General features: G+C 42.2%; 1 protein-coding gene across 1 annotated transcript in view; it reads right to left on the bottom strand.

The window, feature by feature from the left end:
• Positions 1-3081: 3081 nt before the first annotated feature.
• The window catches only part of LOC142313039 (uncharacterized), a 177351-nt gene continuing 164554 nt past the window's right edge, over positions 3082-15878 (bottom strand). Inside the window, exon 11 of the mRNA XM_075352024.1 lies at positions 3082-3904. Within this exon, the coding sequence (XP_075208139.1) occupies positions 3355-3904 (550 nt within the window). The 3' untranslated portion in view covers positions 3082-3354. The remainder of the gene's footprint in view (positions 3905-15878) is intronic.

Below are 15878 nucleotides of genomic sequence, written 5' to 3' on the forward strand. Positions count from 1 at the left end.
GAGGCTAGCTAGTTTCTTAGGCGGTGACGAGGCGTCTAGGTAGAGTAGGCACGCTCCACCGCGATTTCTAGTTGTGAATATATAGTCAGGGGGGGTGCTGCCAGTTAGTTAATAGACCAAAAATATATCAAGGGTACTTCAAAGAGTTAGACCAATTAGCAAAATTATACCCATTAAAAGTATTTTTTATTAATAATTGATTAAAACCAAATATTTCAACCATACGAACAAACACACAATGTGCGTGTAAGTGTGTGAGTGCACACTTGGTAGAAAGGTATTAGAAGATGGTATAGAGGGGCCTGAGGTGAGGGTGAGATAGGTTATGTAAAAATTGGACACTAGGGGATATATCTTTCCCTTCTCTTGGTCCTACCTCACAATGGGGCTTTAAGCACCTAGGTGTGTGGTGCCCCCATACCACGACGGCTCGGCCTTTCTGCTCCCATCAACCTTGCAATATATCCAGGCCCCTCTATACCGTCTTCTAATACCTTTCTACCAAGTGTGCACTCACACACTACACGCACATTGCGTGTTTGTTCGTATGGTTGAAATATTTGGTTTTAATCAATTATTAATAACAATTAATTTTAATGGGTATAATTTTGCTAATTTGTGTAACAGTTAGTTACCAAACACTCTTATGCTCTCTTTCTGGGGTTTTAGGGGATCTTAGCTTTTAGAATGTAACTGTTCTCCTGACCCCAAATTACACCCAATGCTCTTCCTTACAAACCTGGATATAGCCCTTTGTATCAGGTCTCTGAGAGCCCATACACAAACAACTACAGCTGGTAACTACTGATTACAGAGTGAAGGACCAAGTGGCAAGACGTATGGAGAAGAATCTAGCAGCTTCCAAGACCACTCCACATAGAAATGAGCTGCAATCATAGTTACCCGAAGAGTATCATCACGTTATCTCCAGCCCTGGGCCTGTCTGACTACCAGAAGTCATCCTGCCGTTTACTATGGAGGAAGACAGTGGCCCTTTAGATACTACTCAGCCAGTTTGGATCCAGTTGTCCGAGCAACACAAACCTAAAGCACCAGTTAAAGATCAATGCTCCGCCTGACATCACTGTTCCCTGACAAAGTCACCATCTCCCTGGCGACTCTGTTGTGTGGTCCTTAATCCTGCTGCACTTCTCCCTCTTCCAAGGGGGTGGGGGGCTCCGACCTCTGACACCTTGGTGGAAGAGGTAGTCGACTCTGGCATGGCTCTACAGGATTGCCTTGCTCTCCGGGGGCAGGAAACGTCTGGATTCGATACAATGATGGATACATTCTTGGAAGACCCTGACTAAACTCCTTTGTGGATGGATCAAGATATGCAGAGCAAGAAAGACGGTTCCACACAGGTATGGCGGTGGTAGCAGAAGACGATGTGCTGATAGATCAGCCACTACCCACATCCCTGTCTGCAAAAGAAGCAGAGGTATGTGATTTCACTGAAGCCTGCCATCACTAATCTAAAGCTTAGTAGCAGCTGTGGGCTGTTATTAACTCCTTATTACCCCGATTCCCACCCCACCAGGGCAACTGGAAGAGCCGGGTCCAGTACCAGACTTGGCGCATCTTATGATACGCCTCTTCTGGGGCAGCTGTGGGCTGCTATTGTTAGGCTGGAAAGGGCCAAATAACTATGGACTTTCCCAAACCTAATAATATCAGTCCCCAGTTGTCTGCTGTACCTTGGCTGGTTTTAGAAAAATAAGGAGACCCCACAAAATAAATCAAATAATTAAAAAAAATAAAAAAGTGTGGGTCCCCTCTATTTTTCATAACCAGCCAAGGTACAGCAGACAGCTGAGGGCTGCAACCTGCAGCTGCTGCGGTTCCTGTGCGGATATGAAAAATGGGAAGGACCAAACATCATTTTTTTACCGAAAAAAAAATTAAACAGTTGGCCAAGCTAGCTTACCCTCTATCGAGGTATTCTGTTATTCGTTTTTACCTATTCTGTTGTTTCTTATTATCTATTCTTTCTTTCTCTATATCTATTCTTCTATCTATTCTAGCGGTCATATTTTGTTTCTCCTTTAAAAAAAAACAATTCACAAAAACGCGGCACAAACGCACCATTACAAGCGTATTTATTTTTACAATTCCAGACTCTCTGTTTGGATCCAGTTAAAACTGCAATGTGCACATATAGCCTTAAGGTAATCTTTACAGAGGGATTGTGGGAGGGGGAGGTTTGAGAAAGAGTAAGTGAAAATTAATAGCGTAAATGTAAAGTCATGCATCTGGGACAAAAGGCAACAAAGGGCAAAATTCATCAAGATGTTTTCACCAAAAGTCCGTGAAAAACGTTAGAAATGTTACAATTTTTTTTGCCACCCAACTTTAAAGTCGTACAAAAATGTTGTCTTTTGTCCAAAGTGGACTAAACTGGGTTGGCTGGGGTGGCAAAGGGCATGGAGCAGCCGACCCAACAAATCTATGAACATTAAAACCAGTTGAGTGGCGATAATTGCTCCAGAAATTTACAATAGCTCTGCTGACCCAATAAGTGAAAGTGCAAACTACCTTTGAGACTCACTTCTGTGTAAAAACAGTGTGCCCATAATGTCATGGAATGGGCTGTCAGGTAGCAGAATGTTACCTGCCTGAAAGGCGTGTGACAACTGTAAAGATTGGTGCAAAAGAGATAATGCTCTGGGGCTGCTTTTCAGGGGTTTACATCTACGCCATAGTGCCAAGGAAGTTAAATCTTAATTCATTCTACAAATACATTTTGGGCATTGAATGCTTACGACTTTGCGTTTTGAGTAAGGCCGTTTTCTGTTGCAGCATGACTTTGCTCCAGCACAAAAAGAGAAGTTCGGTCTGACCTCACAAATGCTCTTCTGAAGATTTCCCACAGACACACTCCCATTCTTGCATGTCTATGGATTTAGATTAGGAAACCAAAAAACATCCTGTAGATCTAAGATGTAGATGTTCTAATACATATACACTATATGAATAAAAGTATTTCATACACTATATATATATATATATATATATATATATATATATATATATATATATATATATATATATATATATATATATATATATATAATATTCAGTGCACAGATGTGAAAAATATTTGAGCTATTTAGATTCTAATTTATTATTGTATTCATTTGGGGAAAAGCATTCCTTAAATTCAGAACATGAATATAGCTTCTCCCCTTTATTTGTAACACGATTTTTTAAAAAATTAAAGAGACTTATTTGAAAATAAAACATTTTCCACATTCTGGGTATGAAAATGTCTTCTCAGCTATGTGATCTCTTTAATGTTTAACATGAGTTGTTTTGAAATAAAAGCATTTCCCACAATCTCAGTATAGATATGGTTTATTCCCTACGTGACTTTTTTTGATGATTAACTAAGTGTGATTTAAACTCACAACTTTTCCCATATTCTGTATATAAAAATGGCTTCTCCCCTGTGTGAGTTTTCTGATGTTTAATAAGACTTGATTTCTGATTAAAACATTTCCCACACTCTGAACATGAAAATGGCTTCTCCCCTGTGTGAATTCTCCGATGTGTAACAAGATGTGATTTGTGATTAAAACATTTCCCACATTCTGAACATAAGAATGGCTTCTCTCCTGTGTGAATTCTCTGATGTTTAACAAGACTTGATTTCTGCTTAAAACATTTCCCACATTCTGAACATGAAAATGGCGACTCCCCTGTGTGAGTTCTCTGATGTGTAACAAGATGTGATTTTTTTGAAAAACATTTCCCACATTCTAGACATGCATATGGCTTTTCCCCTGTGTGTATTCTCTGATGTGTAACAAGACTTGATTTCTTTGTAAAACATTTCCCACATTCTTGGCATGAATATGGCATCTCACCTGTGTGACTTGACTGATGTGTAAGAAGATGTGATTTCCTTCCAAAACACTTCCCACATTCTGAACAAGAAAATGGTTTCTCCCCTGTGTGAGTTCTCTGATGTCTAAGAAGAATTGATTTTGTTGTAAAACACTTTCCACATTCTGGACATGGATATGGCTTCTCTTCTGTGTGACCTCTCTTCTGTACAACAAGGGTTGATAGATAATTGAAATATTTTTCACACTCTGAGCAAGGAATTTTCTTAATTCCTTTGATACTGATAACATCTCTTCTGTGACTTTTATTTTCCTTAATAGCCTGTGATGAATCAGAATATAAGATCTGTTTAATAGGATCAGATGGAAGATCTCTGCTGTGAAACACTGAGGATACAGCTGGGATAACGTAATGTTCTTCATACGTGTCTTGTGGCACACCAACATATGATTGAAAATTTGAAGATGCCAAAAGTCCCTCTGATCTCCTAGTACAGTCACCTGCCAATAATAACACTTAAATTACTTTTTCAATAATATAAACTTGAATAATAGTTTTTTTTAAATTATATAGAAATGTTCAATAAAATTGCAAGTCATGTTGCAAAATTCAATAATATGTTGGTGGTATTCGAAATCAAAGAGCAAGGACCACAACATAATGATATCAGGCCACCAGGATCGGCTCTAGCCGATTTCCAATTGAGCATTGAATTCAGCATTTTCCTAGGTTCATGTCTCAGAGTGTCGGTCACCACTATTTTGTAGTAAGACCCTCAATGGAGAATCATAAATGAGCCTGTCATTCATTACTGTTAGGGGTTCTGTCCAGAACAATCTCTGACAGACACATGCATTTTACTGCAGAACAGAGGAACAGTGCCATTATGTATGAAGAAGCTCTGACTTTGTAGAGAATGTAAAACTGGAAAAGTAAATTTGTACAGTGATTTTCTTGTGTTGCTAAGAAAGTGGGAGAATGAGATCAATGAATATACACAGCTATACACCTCATCCCCTGACCTCAGCTCCGCTGTGTGCGGCACCATGATAAAGCCTAGGCCGCAGGCTCGCTGTCTGGGTGTTATCCTTGACATCGATCTGTCCTTTACCTCCTATATACAATCTCTTGCCCGCTCTTGTCGCTGGCACCTGAAGAACATCTCTAGAATCCACCCCTTTCTCACCATGGAAATAAAAACCCTCGCTGTGGCCCTGATCCACTCCCGCCTTAATTAGTGTAAATCTCCATTAATTGGTGCCCTCCTCACTAGACTTTCCTTTCTCCAGTCCATACTTAATGCTGCAGCCAGGGTCACCTACACAGCGGTGAAGTGGTTTTCAGCTCACCTGTCATCCGACGCCACAAAAATCCTCGGAGTGCACGAAGTCCTCTGGCCAGTCCACGCCGATGAAGCAGAAGGAGTGAGAAAGTATATGGACTCGGCACAATCTCCTTAAAAATAACTTGAATCCTTTATTGAAAAATGCTAGTAAAAATCAGCCAACAAACGCATTGCACCAAGTGTGATACAGGAAAAACTTAATGCGTTTCGGACATAGTATTAAAAACAAAAAAGTCCTTAATCATAAGTTACCTGTATAGAGCTGATGCCAAAGTATATATATATGTGTATTCACCAGGGAAATGGAGATTCTGAGAGGCAGTGAGCAAAAACAGAAGGAGGGGTCCCCTAATCATTCGTATCAGGTGAGTATAAAACCGGTCTCCAAAGAACTAGGCAAAAAACAAACATCACAATATAGGACTTCAATGTGGGTATGCCGGAGACACGGAAAAACATAAAAATGGATGAATATTATATATATATTATATATATATATATGCATATGGAAAACCATAAAAAAAGGGAATATATGCAAAAATATGGAACATCTATATGAGAAAAATGTGGAAAAAATTATGAAAAAAATATATGAAAAAAACATATATATATATATATATATATATATATATATATATATATATATATATATATATATATATATATATATATGTTTTTTTCATATATTTTTTTCATAATTTTTTCCACATTTTTCTCATATAGATGTTCCATATTTTTGCATATATTCCCTTTTTTTTATGTTTTTCCACATGCATATGCATATATATATATATATATATATATATATATATATATATAATGTATATACATATAATCATGATCTGAGGGGAGGGAAGAATATTCATGTACAAATAAGTCGGTATTAATAACGCCACCATAGGGTTGTACCATAAACACATAATAATTAGCGTGTAGGAAGCTAAATAAATCCATATATACGTATATACACATGCATATAAGAGAATAATATCTACAATAGTATAATGCAAAAATTATATATTATGCAAAAAATACAAATGTGATAAATTTGGGTTTGTTGATAGAAAACCCCATATATCATTGTAATCCTAAATATGACCATAATTTTGTGTTTGATAATGTCATTAAATAGTAAGCAAACCATTTACTTCCCCATGGTCTAACAAATAAATAAATAAGGTCCCACCGTCTACATGATTGCTGGAGGTCTCTGATACTTGCGACAATATACGTTATAATGAAGATCCACAAGCTATAAATATATCATATGGAGTCTAAATTATAAAACGCAAATCAGATCGGAAATTCAAACCCGCCGGTTGTCGTGTATCTAATCTAAGGATCCATTTCGCTTCTGCCTGTAATAGAAGCGCAAACCAGTCGCCTCCTCTCGGGGGTTTAGGGATGTGTTCAATAGCCGTTACATACAGGGATGAAAAATCCCCCTCATGCAGATCCTGAAAATGACGTGTCAAACCTGAGGAGGAACTTTTTCTCTTCCTTATTTCACTATCCAGTATGGATGAAGTGGATGGTGTGTATCTCGTGTGTTCAGATATTCGTGTCCTGAGGGCCCTAGAGGCGCAACCTATATAATCCTTATCACAAAAACGGCATGAAGCCTTATAAATGACATATGTAGAAGAACAATTAAGGAAGGATGTAATTTTAAAACAGTCGCCATTCCTTCCCTGAAATGTTTGGGTTGATTTCATAAAGCAACAAAAGTTGCATCTCTGGGACCCGCATCGGTGTGAACCTATTGTGCTAAGCCATGTTTGTTTTTTATTTTCCGAAGTGTAAAAACTGGGGGAGATCATATTTCCAATAGTTCTGGCACGTTTAGCAACCACGTTAATGCCTTTGGATAAGACTGAATCTACCTCTTTGTCCTGCTGTAAAATGGGGATGAATTTTAAAAGGATCTTTTTTATGGCTGGAAAGTCAATACTGTATGGAGTGGAGAACGTAATGCGACCCATGTATTCCTGTGACTCTATTTTGTCCTTTAATAAAGACACTCTGGGTTTGCTATCCGTTATGCTACGTGCCCTCCTAAGAAATGAAGCCCCATAACCTCTCTTCCCGAGTCTGCTGTCTATATTGGCAGCTTCTTTACGGTAAGAGGTCTCCGATGAGCAGAGCCTTTTAGCTCGTAGATATTCTCCTACTGGCAAGTTCCGTATTGTATGGGTGGTATGGCAACTGTCAGCGTGTAAAGTTGTATTGCCGCTGACAGCTTTACGATACAATGATGTATCAATTTTGCCAGTAGCCAAATTCCCAGAGAGGAGAACATCTAAAAAGGGTGCTGTGGTCTCAAAATAACTGACTGTAAATGACAAATTGAATTGATTGTTGTTTAAGTATTCATTTAGGGCAGTAGATAGATTTAATGGGTCCATGCCAGTTTGTTTGTCACAGATGAATACCAGATCGTCAATATATCTGGCGCACCACCATATATGCCCGAGATAAGGGTTGCTGCAGGTATGTACAAAATGTTCCTCCCAGAATGACATATAAAGGTTGTCCAAAGCACATGAGAAGCTAGCTCCCATAGGGCAACCGGAGATCTGAAGATAATAAACATTATTAAATTGGAACAATTGTGTTTTAATAAAAAAAAAAAAAAAAAATCGATTGTCATTAAAATAAATTCCTTATAGACACAGTCCAGGGAGCTATACTTCTCAAGGTGGAAATGCAGTGCTTGTAGTGCTTGATCATGGGGGATGCTGGGAGAGAGTGAATTAACATCACCCATGATCCAGAACGAATGTTCGGTCAATCAATGTCATGTAGATTCTGCAGCAAACCCTTAGTGTCTCTGATATAACCAGTGGTACGCCCGACAAGGGGCTGTAAAATGCCGTCCAGCCAATCAGATAGATGGCTGGACAATGAGCCAATGCTCGCCACAATAGGTCGCAGTGGATGTGCGAAAATATCTTTATGGACCTTAGGAAGACCCTGAAAAATGGGACATATGGAGTTGTCAACTGTAAGATATTCTTGTATTTTTTTAGTCAAAGTACCCCAATCAAAACCCTTCTGAAGAATACTTTTCAATTTATTAGAAAAAATGTCTGTGGGATTACCACTGAGGCGTTTGTAAGTATGAGTGTCACTCAGAATATTCATGATTTGGTTTTCATATAGGGCTCTATCCAATACAACTATTGAGCTACCTTTGTCCGCCGCCCGGATTGAAATATGTGTATTATTGGCACTTCCTTGCTTGGATAGATTGTCCGGCATGGTGGGTTTGGAAGAGATGATATTACGAACCTCCGTTTCCAGCAAATCTTGATATACATCCATAGCTGGAGTTCTCGATGCCACTGGGTAAAAAGAAGGATTCTTTGGGCGATATGCAGGAATTTTGGACATGGTCACATTCTGCTCTCCTAAATCCTGTAGAGTCATGGTAGCTATTTGATCTCTAAGATTCATGTGTAGAGGAATGGAAACCGCAATATTGTCCATAGGTTGTTGCGAAAGTGTCTCAGATTCCTCAGAAGGGACGTTTAAGAAATGTTTTCTGACTGTGATGTTTCTGATAAAACGATTTATATCCTTAATTGTTTGGAAGAGATTTGCCCTAGATGTGGGGGCAAAATTCAAACCCTTTTCAAGGACGCAAAGTTGGTGAGAATTTAAGGTGCAGGCAGACAAATTTAGTACAGAAAAATCTTGGTATACAGGCTGATTCACAGTCTCCAATATCTGTTGCGTTTGGAGCGGAGCTGATATCTGTTTCCTGTATTTGTTGTGTCTCCTTCCCCCCCTGCGCGACCTGCGTTTTTTTACCCGTTCTTATGGGTTCTGGGGGTATATGTGTCTCTATTAGATTCATAGGAAGAAACACTCCCCTCTGTGGAATCCAAGTCTGTTGATGAAAAATACACAGATTTATCGTTAGAAGGTAACTTGTTCTGCTTCCTTAAAATGGATTTATTCCTGCGAGAAATATGCCATGTATAAACTTCATTTGATTCATAATCTTTGGCATCTCGCTTGTATTTGTTGTGTTTTGATTCCATTATGTTGCTTTCCATCTTGGCGATGGTGTCCATGAGCCTGGTATTAAGTTTGTCAAAATACGAGGTATCATATGTTTTGGTAAGGTATTCATGTATGTCTTTGATTTTTTTGTCCAGCTCCATTATACGCAATTTCTCTTCCTTGATGATTAGCTCCATTAACTTCAATGAGCAGGAGGTAAGAATGGAGTTCCAGTCTTCCAGGAATTTCTCACTGAATTTGAAACGCTAATTATTATATGTGTTTATGGTACAGCCCTATGGTGGAGTTAATACCGACTTATTTGTACATGAATATTCTTCCCTCCCTCCTCCCTCCCCTCAGATCATGATTATATGTATATACATACATACACATACATAATATAATATATATATATATATATATATATATATATATATATATATATTTTTTTTTTTATTTTTTTTTTCATATATTTTTTTCATAATAATTTTTTTCATTTTTTTCTCATATAGATGTTCCATATTTTTGCATATATATTCCATGTTTTTTATGTTTTTCCACATGCATATATATATTCATCCATTTTTAATGTTTTTCCATGTCTCCGGCATACCCACATTGAAGTCCTATATTGTGACGTTTGATTTTTGCCTAGTTCTTTGGAGACCGGGTTTATACTCACCTGATACGAATGATTAGGGGACCCCTCCCTCTGTTTTTGCTCACTGCCTCTCAGAATCTCCATTTCCCTGGTGAATACACATATATACTTTGGCATCAGCTCTATACAGGTAACTTATGATTAAGGACTTTTTTGTTTTTAATACTATGTCCGAAACGCATTAAGTTTTTCCTGTATCACACTTGGTGCAATGCGTTTGTTGGCTGATTTTTACTAGCATTTTTCAATAAAGGATTCAAGTTATTTTTAAGGAGATTGTGCCGAGTCCATATACTTTCTCACTCCTTCACCTACACAGCAGCTTGTGGTCAAGTTACATGAACATGACTCAGCTGTCACATGCTGGTCACCAATTAACCATTCATAATTGCAATACTGCATTTGCACATGACTACAAATTTTCCTATAAAAATACACCGGACTCGCTTAATGTTAGGGAAAACCTTCCAGGACATTGAAGTGTACGCACTGCTCCTGTGATGCAAGATGCCATGTTGTTTTTCCTTCTCACATTAATCGAGTCCCTCCGATGAGAAAAGGATTGCTGCAACATATCGGTAATGTTGATGCATATTTCTGTTATTGTATAAGATTCTATGACTAATAGTTCTAATGCCTATGTACCATTGACTATTCATGTGCTATTAAAATAAATAGTATCTTGCTATAAAGAATCTTAGTATTCGTGCCTGATTAGGATATCAGTGAGCGCTTCGTAAGTATGGGCTTTCAGCCCCCTTTTTAGGAGAATTTAGCAAGACACTGGGTAATCGTTTTCAGACTCTTTCACTCTCTGCAAATCATTCCTGTAACGCTCAAGGCCAATGTAGAGACAACAAGCGGGAGTAGTGGACCCAATGGACCACAGGGGAGACCAAGGATTATCCTTTAGAGGGAAGGGCTTAACTAAGTGCCCACTGCAAGGTGAACACCAGGTACTACTCCAAAAAGGTAGTGACTGGGACTGTGGCAGCTGACGCCAAGGGCAGGTGACGGACTCGAATATAGACACAGGTACAGGCGGGGTGACTGAGGCAGGCGAGCATGGACAGGAGTGGTGGGCACTGCAGGGATAAATAGTTTCCTGTGTCTGCCTTCCCATACCTAACACAGGGATAAAGGGGACCTGACAACTAGCTTGTAAACTGAGACACTTAGTAACTAAGAGCATTGCCCAGGCACCTTCCCTTATGGGAGGGTGTAAAATACATAGTGACACTATACATTATAGGAAATGATGCTCTGGCCTTTTAAGAGGAGGGCCAGTGTGCGCACGCGTGCCCTAAGTACACTATTGGGAGATCTCGGCTGCATATAAAGGCCCTGGGAAGGGAAGGAGACAGCAGCACACATGGATAGCGGGGCGAGTATGGTGGACATGAACCGGCCGGAGCGATGAGGAAGTCGGTATCTCTGCAGGGACATTGGCGCTAAAATTGCACTGGTGCTCATACGTTAAAGGATCCAATTGAAATTGCTTGTTCTCACCCACAAATCTCTTCACAGTGCTGCACCCCCTACCTCTATCACCTTACCCGTTCTCTAAGCACCACAAACGACGTTTGACTAACATCCACACTAATTTGAACCTCCTACTCTCTGTGCCAAGACTTCTCCTGAGCTGCACCAACTTTCTGGAATGCTCTACCCCAGAAAATTAGGTCAATTCACAACTGCACAGCTTCACATGCTCCCTAAAAAGACATTGTTATGGTGGCATATCACCTTCCCTAATCGAAGTCAATTCCTATATATCCCCTACACTATTTTTCAGAACATAATGCTCCCTCAAACTCCACCGCACACAAAAACATTACAAAGATTGGCTGGTGACGACTCATGCAGCCTTTATCCATCACCCCCTTCTTCGAGATGGCTGGACCGTCGTTGTAAATAAGCCCTTGAACCTTGTGTCACCCCAACCTCACCCTATTGTAGATTGTAAGTTCTTATGAGCACAAATGTCTTTATTTTTGCTTTAATTATTGTATCTTCTATAACGGCTACTTATGATTGTTTGTATATCAACCTCTGAATTCTAAAGAGCTGCAGAATATGTTGGTGCTATAAAATACATAATTTCATAGGTTGAAAAAGACCTTGGTCCATCTAATTCAACCTTACTCCACCAATTATACATTTTGTCAGTAAATCATTTATAAAAGAGAATGTTGTGTGTACTGAAGAAATCATCAAGCCCTTTTTAAAAAGCTGTTATACTATCTTCCATTGCTACCTCTTGTGGTAGGGCATTCCACAATCTCACTGCTCTAACTGTAAAGAATGCTTTCCTATTTAGCTGGAATCTCCTTTCTTCCACCGCAGTCCTTACCCCTGGTCCTTAGTATTGTCTTTGGAAGGAATAAGTCATGTGCCCGTCCTTTATATTGACCACACATGTATTTATACATATAAATGTGATCTCCTCTGAGACATCTTTTTTCTAAGCTAAACATATCTAGCTTTGGGTGGCCTCCATTCCTTGTAGTAGTCTAGTTACCCACCTTTGAACTAACTTCTGAATGTTCTTTTGTGAAATAGTTATGTGTCACATTTGCAATATTGGATTAAATCACAATAATTTTGCAACATTGTAGCAGCTGCTGAATGAGAAGAATCTGTGACTTCTCTGCATTTAGTGGTCACTACTCACCTGGGCGGTTATCTGTAGGAATCTCCTCTTTACTCCGCTCATCACCCCTCACATATGTCTCTGTAGTATTAATATGGGGCAGATCTTCCCCCTGAAACAAATATTGTAAAAGTCACAGACAGATGGAGAAGTCCCATCTATGATCAGCTCTAATCCTGCCATCTCCACCGCTCTCATTACACAAGTATAACACATATAATACTGGAGGATAAAACAAGACTGAGCACAAGACCTTCACAGCCGTCTACACATCATAGGAGATTTCATGGCTCCTTCTCTCCATCTACCTGATGATCCTGAGGAACATCGGGCTCTTCTTGTTTACAGTCCTGTGGGAGAAGAGGACGGGGACATCTCTCTGGTGTTGTCCTCTTACTGGATAGACCTGGAGGAGACACATACAGGGGCTGAATTCATTCCTTACATACAGATAATTATAGGCCGTGTGTATTTAGTCCTGTCTATTACCTGGTGATGTGAGGGGCTGGGGAACCTCCATCATGACGTCCTTGTACAGATCTTTGTGTCCTTCTAAATACTCCCACTCCTCCATGGAGAAATAGACGGTGACGTCCTGACACCTTATAGGAACCTGACACATACAATGATACCGTCACCCCCGATCCCTTCATAGCGTTACTGTATAATGTCCCAGCATTCCCAGCAGTGTCACCTCTCCAGTCAGCAGCTCAATCATCTTGTAGGTGAGTTCTAGGATCTTCTGGTCATTGATGTCCTCATGTATCGGGGGGTGAGGCCCCGTGATTGGGCTCAGGGGTCTTCCCCATCCCTCAGACACAGGGGCCTGACAGCGCTCACTAGAGGTCTTCTTCACTACTGTGTAATCCTGGTTATGGAGAGACACAGTAATAAATCTCACTCCAGACATTTCCAGAGTCCTCACCTCTCCAGTTCTGTCCATCTGTTATTCCCATAGATAAGAATGGTGTAATGTGACGTCATCAGAATCTCTCACCTCTCCAGTAAGCCGGAAGAGGATCTCTAGGGTGAGGTGTAATATCCTCTCCGCCATCTTGTCCCTGTCCATATCCATCCTTCACGGGGCAATCAGGGGAATTCTCTTCTATAGAGCGATTGTTCTCCCCCAGCATCTAATGTGTATGGAGCCTGAGCCCAGTAATGGGGAATCAGCACCTACCTCCACCTGCAGAGCCGCACACTAGATATATGGCTGCTCTGTGCTTCCAGGACCTGTGATGATGTCACATGGAGGGGAGGAGTCAGGGTCACATGATCAGCTCCTCAGTGTATGCAGGACTCTGCTGTGCTGGGTGTCATGGTGCTGGATGAGGGGAAGTTTATGTGTGGGGTCAGGAGGGATTTACAGTGTGGATGTAGCAGAGCCGAGTGTGTACGAGGTGTACGGAGCGGAGCCGTGTGTGTACAAGGTGTACGGAGCATTGCCGTGTGTGTACGACTACGAGGTGTATTGAGCGGAGCCGTGTGTGTACAAGGTGTACGGAGCAGAGCTGTGTGTGTACAAGGTGTACGGAGCATTGCCGTGTGTGTACGAGGTGTATTGAGCGGAGCCGTGTGTGTACGAGGTGTACGGAGCAGAGCCGAGTGTGTACAAGGTGTATGGAGCAGAGCCGAGTGTGTACGAGGTGTACGGAGCGGAGCCGTGTGTGTACGAGGTGTACGGAGCAGAGCAGAGTGTGTACGAGGTGTACGGAGTGGAGCCGTGTGTGTACAAGGTGTACGGAGCAGAGCCTTGTGTGTACGAGGTGTACGGAGCAGAGCCTTGTGTGTACGAGGTGTACGGAGCAGAGCCTTGTGTGTACGAGGTGTACGGAGCAGAGCCGTGTGTGCACGAGGTGTGCAGAGCAGAACCGTGTGTGTACGAGGTGTACGGAGCAGAGCCGTGTGTGTACGAGGTGTGCGGAGCAGAACCGTGTGTGTACGAGGTGTACGGAGCAGAGCCGTGTGTGTACGAGGTCTACAGAGCGGAGCACTATTGAATTGCCATCACAACGATGTGCAGCCCGCAGTTAGGTCAATTACGCATGCGAGAATCTTAGCACAGGTGAGGAAAAGATGGAGAGTTTAATTTCTCCATCTTCGCAATTGTCAGTGTCTGTGAATATTGGACTGCACTCGGATGACATCCAAGTACAATCCAATATTGTGCGTGCACCGATTGACTTAAATGTGTGCACGCCATCGAAAATACGCTGCCAACTACAGTATGCAGCGATTGTTTTTCTCATGCTGAGTCTCGGCATGAGAAGAAAAGAACAGGTCAGGTCTGCCCCAAAGTATAACATTGGAGTGAGTGCTACCCGAAAAAACAAGTACCCCAGTGAAACCGTACCCTGATACAGCGTCGGACTGCCCCAGCGGAGCACCAGAGAATCCGGTGGGCCCCGCAGTCCCCAGTGGGCCCCCATGCTCCATATTGTGCGGGGTATCGCGGGCTTGTTACCGGGTAGACTTCCCCCCCCCCATGCTCTAATGGGCCCCCAGCCTTTCCATCATAAACTGCAGTGTTCGCATAGAATAATCTATGTGATCTCAGCAGTTTACGTAGTTGTAGCAGGACCTGTAGTGACATCACAGTCATGTGACTCCCCATAGGTCCTTGCAGTGCGGGAGTCCTCATGCCTGCATAAAATGAGGGGAGCGCAGGAACCGCAGACTGCGCCTCTCATTCAAATGTACGCGCGTCTGTCTCCCCCTTGCTGTGAGCCTCCCCCTTGCTGTGAGCCTCCCCCTTGCTGTGAGCCTCCCCCTGCAGTGAGCCTCCCCCTTGCTGTGAGCCCCCCCCCTTGCTGTGAGCCCCCCCTTGCTGTGAGCCTCCCCCCGCTGTGAGACTCCCCCTTCTGTGAGCCTCTTGCCTCCCCCTGCAGTGAGCCTCCCCTTGCTGTGAGCCTTCCCCTGCTGTAAGTCTCCACCTGCTGTGAGTCTCCCCCCTGCTGTGAGCCTCCCTCTGCTGTAAGCATCCTGACTCCCCCTGCAGTGAGCCTCCCCCTTGCTGTGAGCCTCCCCCTTGCAGTGAGCCTCCCCCTGCAGTGAGCCTCCCTCTTGCAGTGAGCCTCCCCCTGCAGTGAGCCTCTTGCCTCCCCTTGCTGTGAGCCTCCCCCTTGCTTTCAGCCTCCCCCTGCAGTGAGCCTCCCCCTGCAGTGAGCCTCCCCCTGCAGTAAGCCTCTTGCCTCCCCTTGCTGTGAGCCTCCCCCTTGCTTTCAGCCTCCCCCTGCAGTGAGCCTCCCCCTGCAGTGAGCCTCCAACCTCCCCTTGCTGTGAGCCTCCCCTTGCTATGAGCCTCTCCTTGCTGTGAGCTTCCCATTGCTGTGAGCTTCCTGCCTCCCCCTGCTGTGAGCCTC

This window comes from Anomaloglossus baeobatrachus, chromosome 5 (genome assembly GCF_048569485.1).
Source record: "Anomaloglossus baeobatrachus isolate aAnoBae1 chromosome 5, aAnoBae1.hap1, whole genome shotgun sequence".
Lineage (NCBI taxonomy): Eukaryota > Metazoa > Chordata > Amphibia > Anura > Aromobatidae > Anomaloglossus > Anomaloglossus baeobatrachus.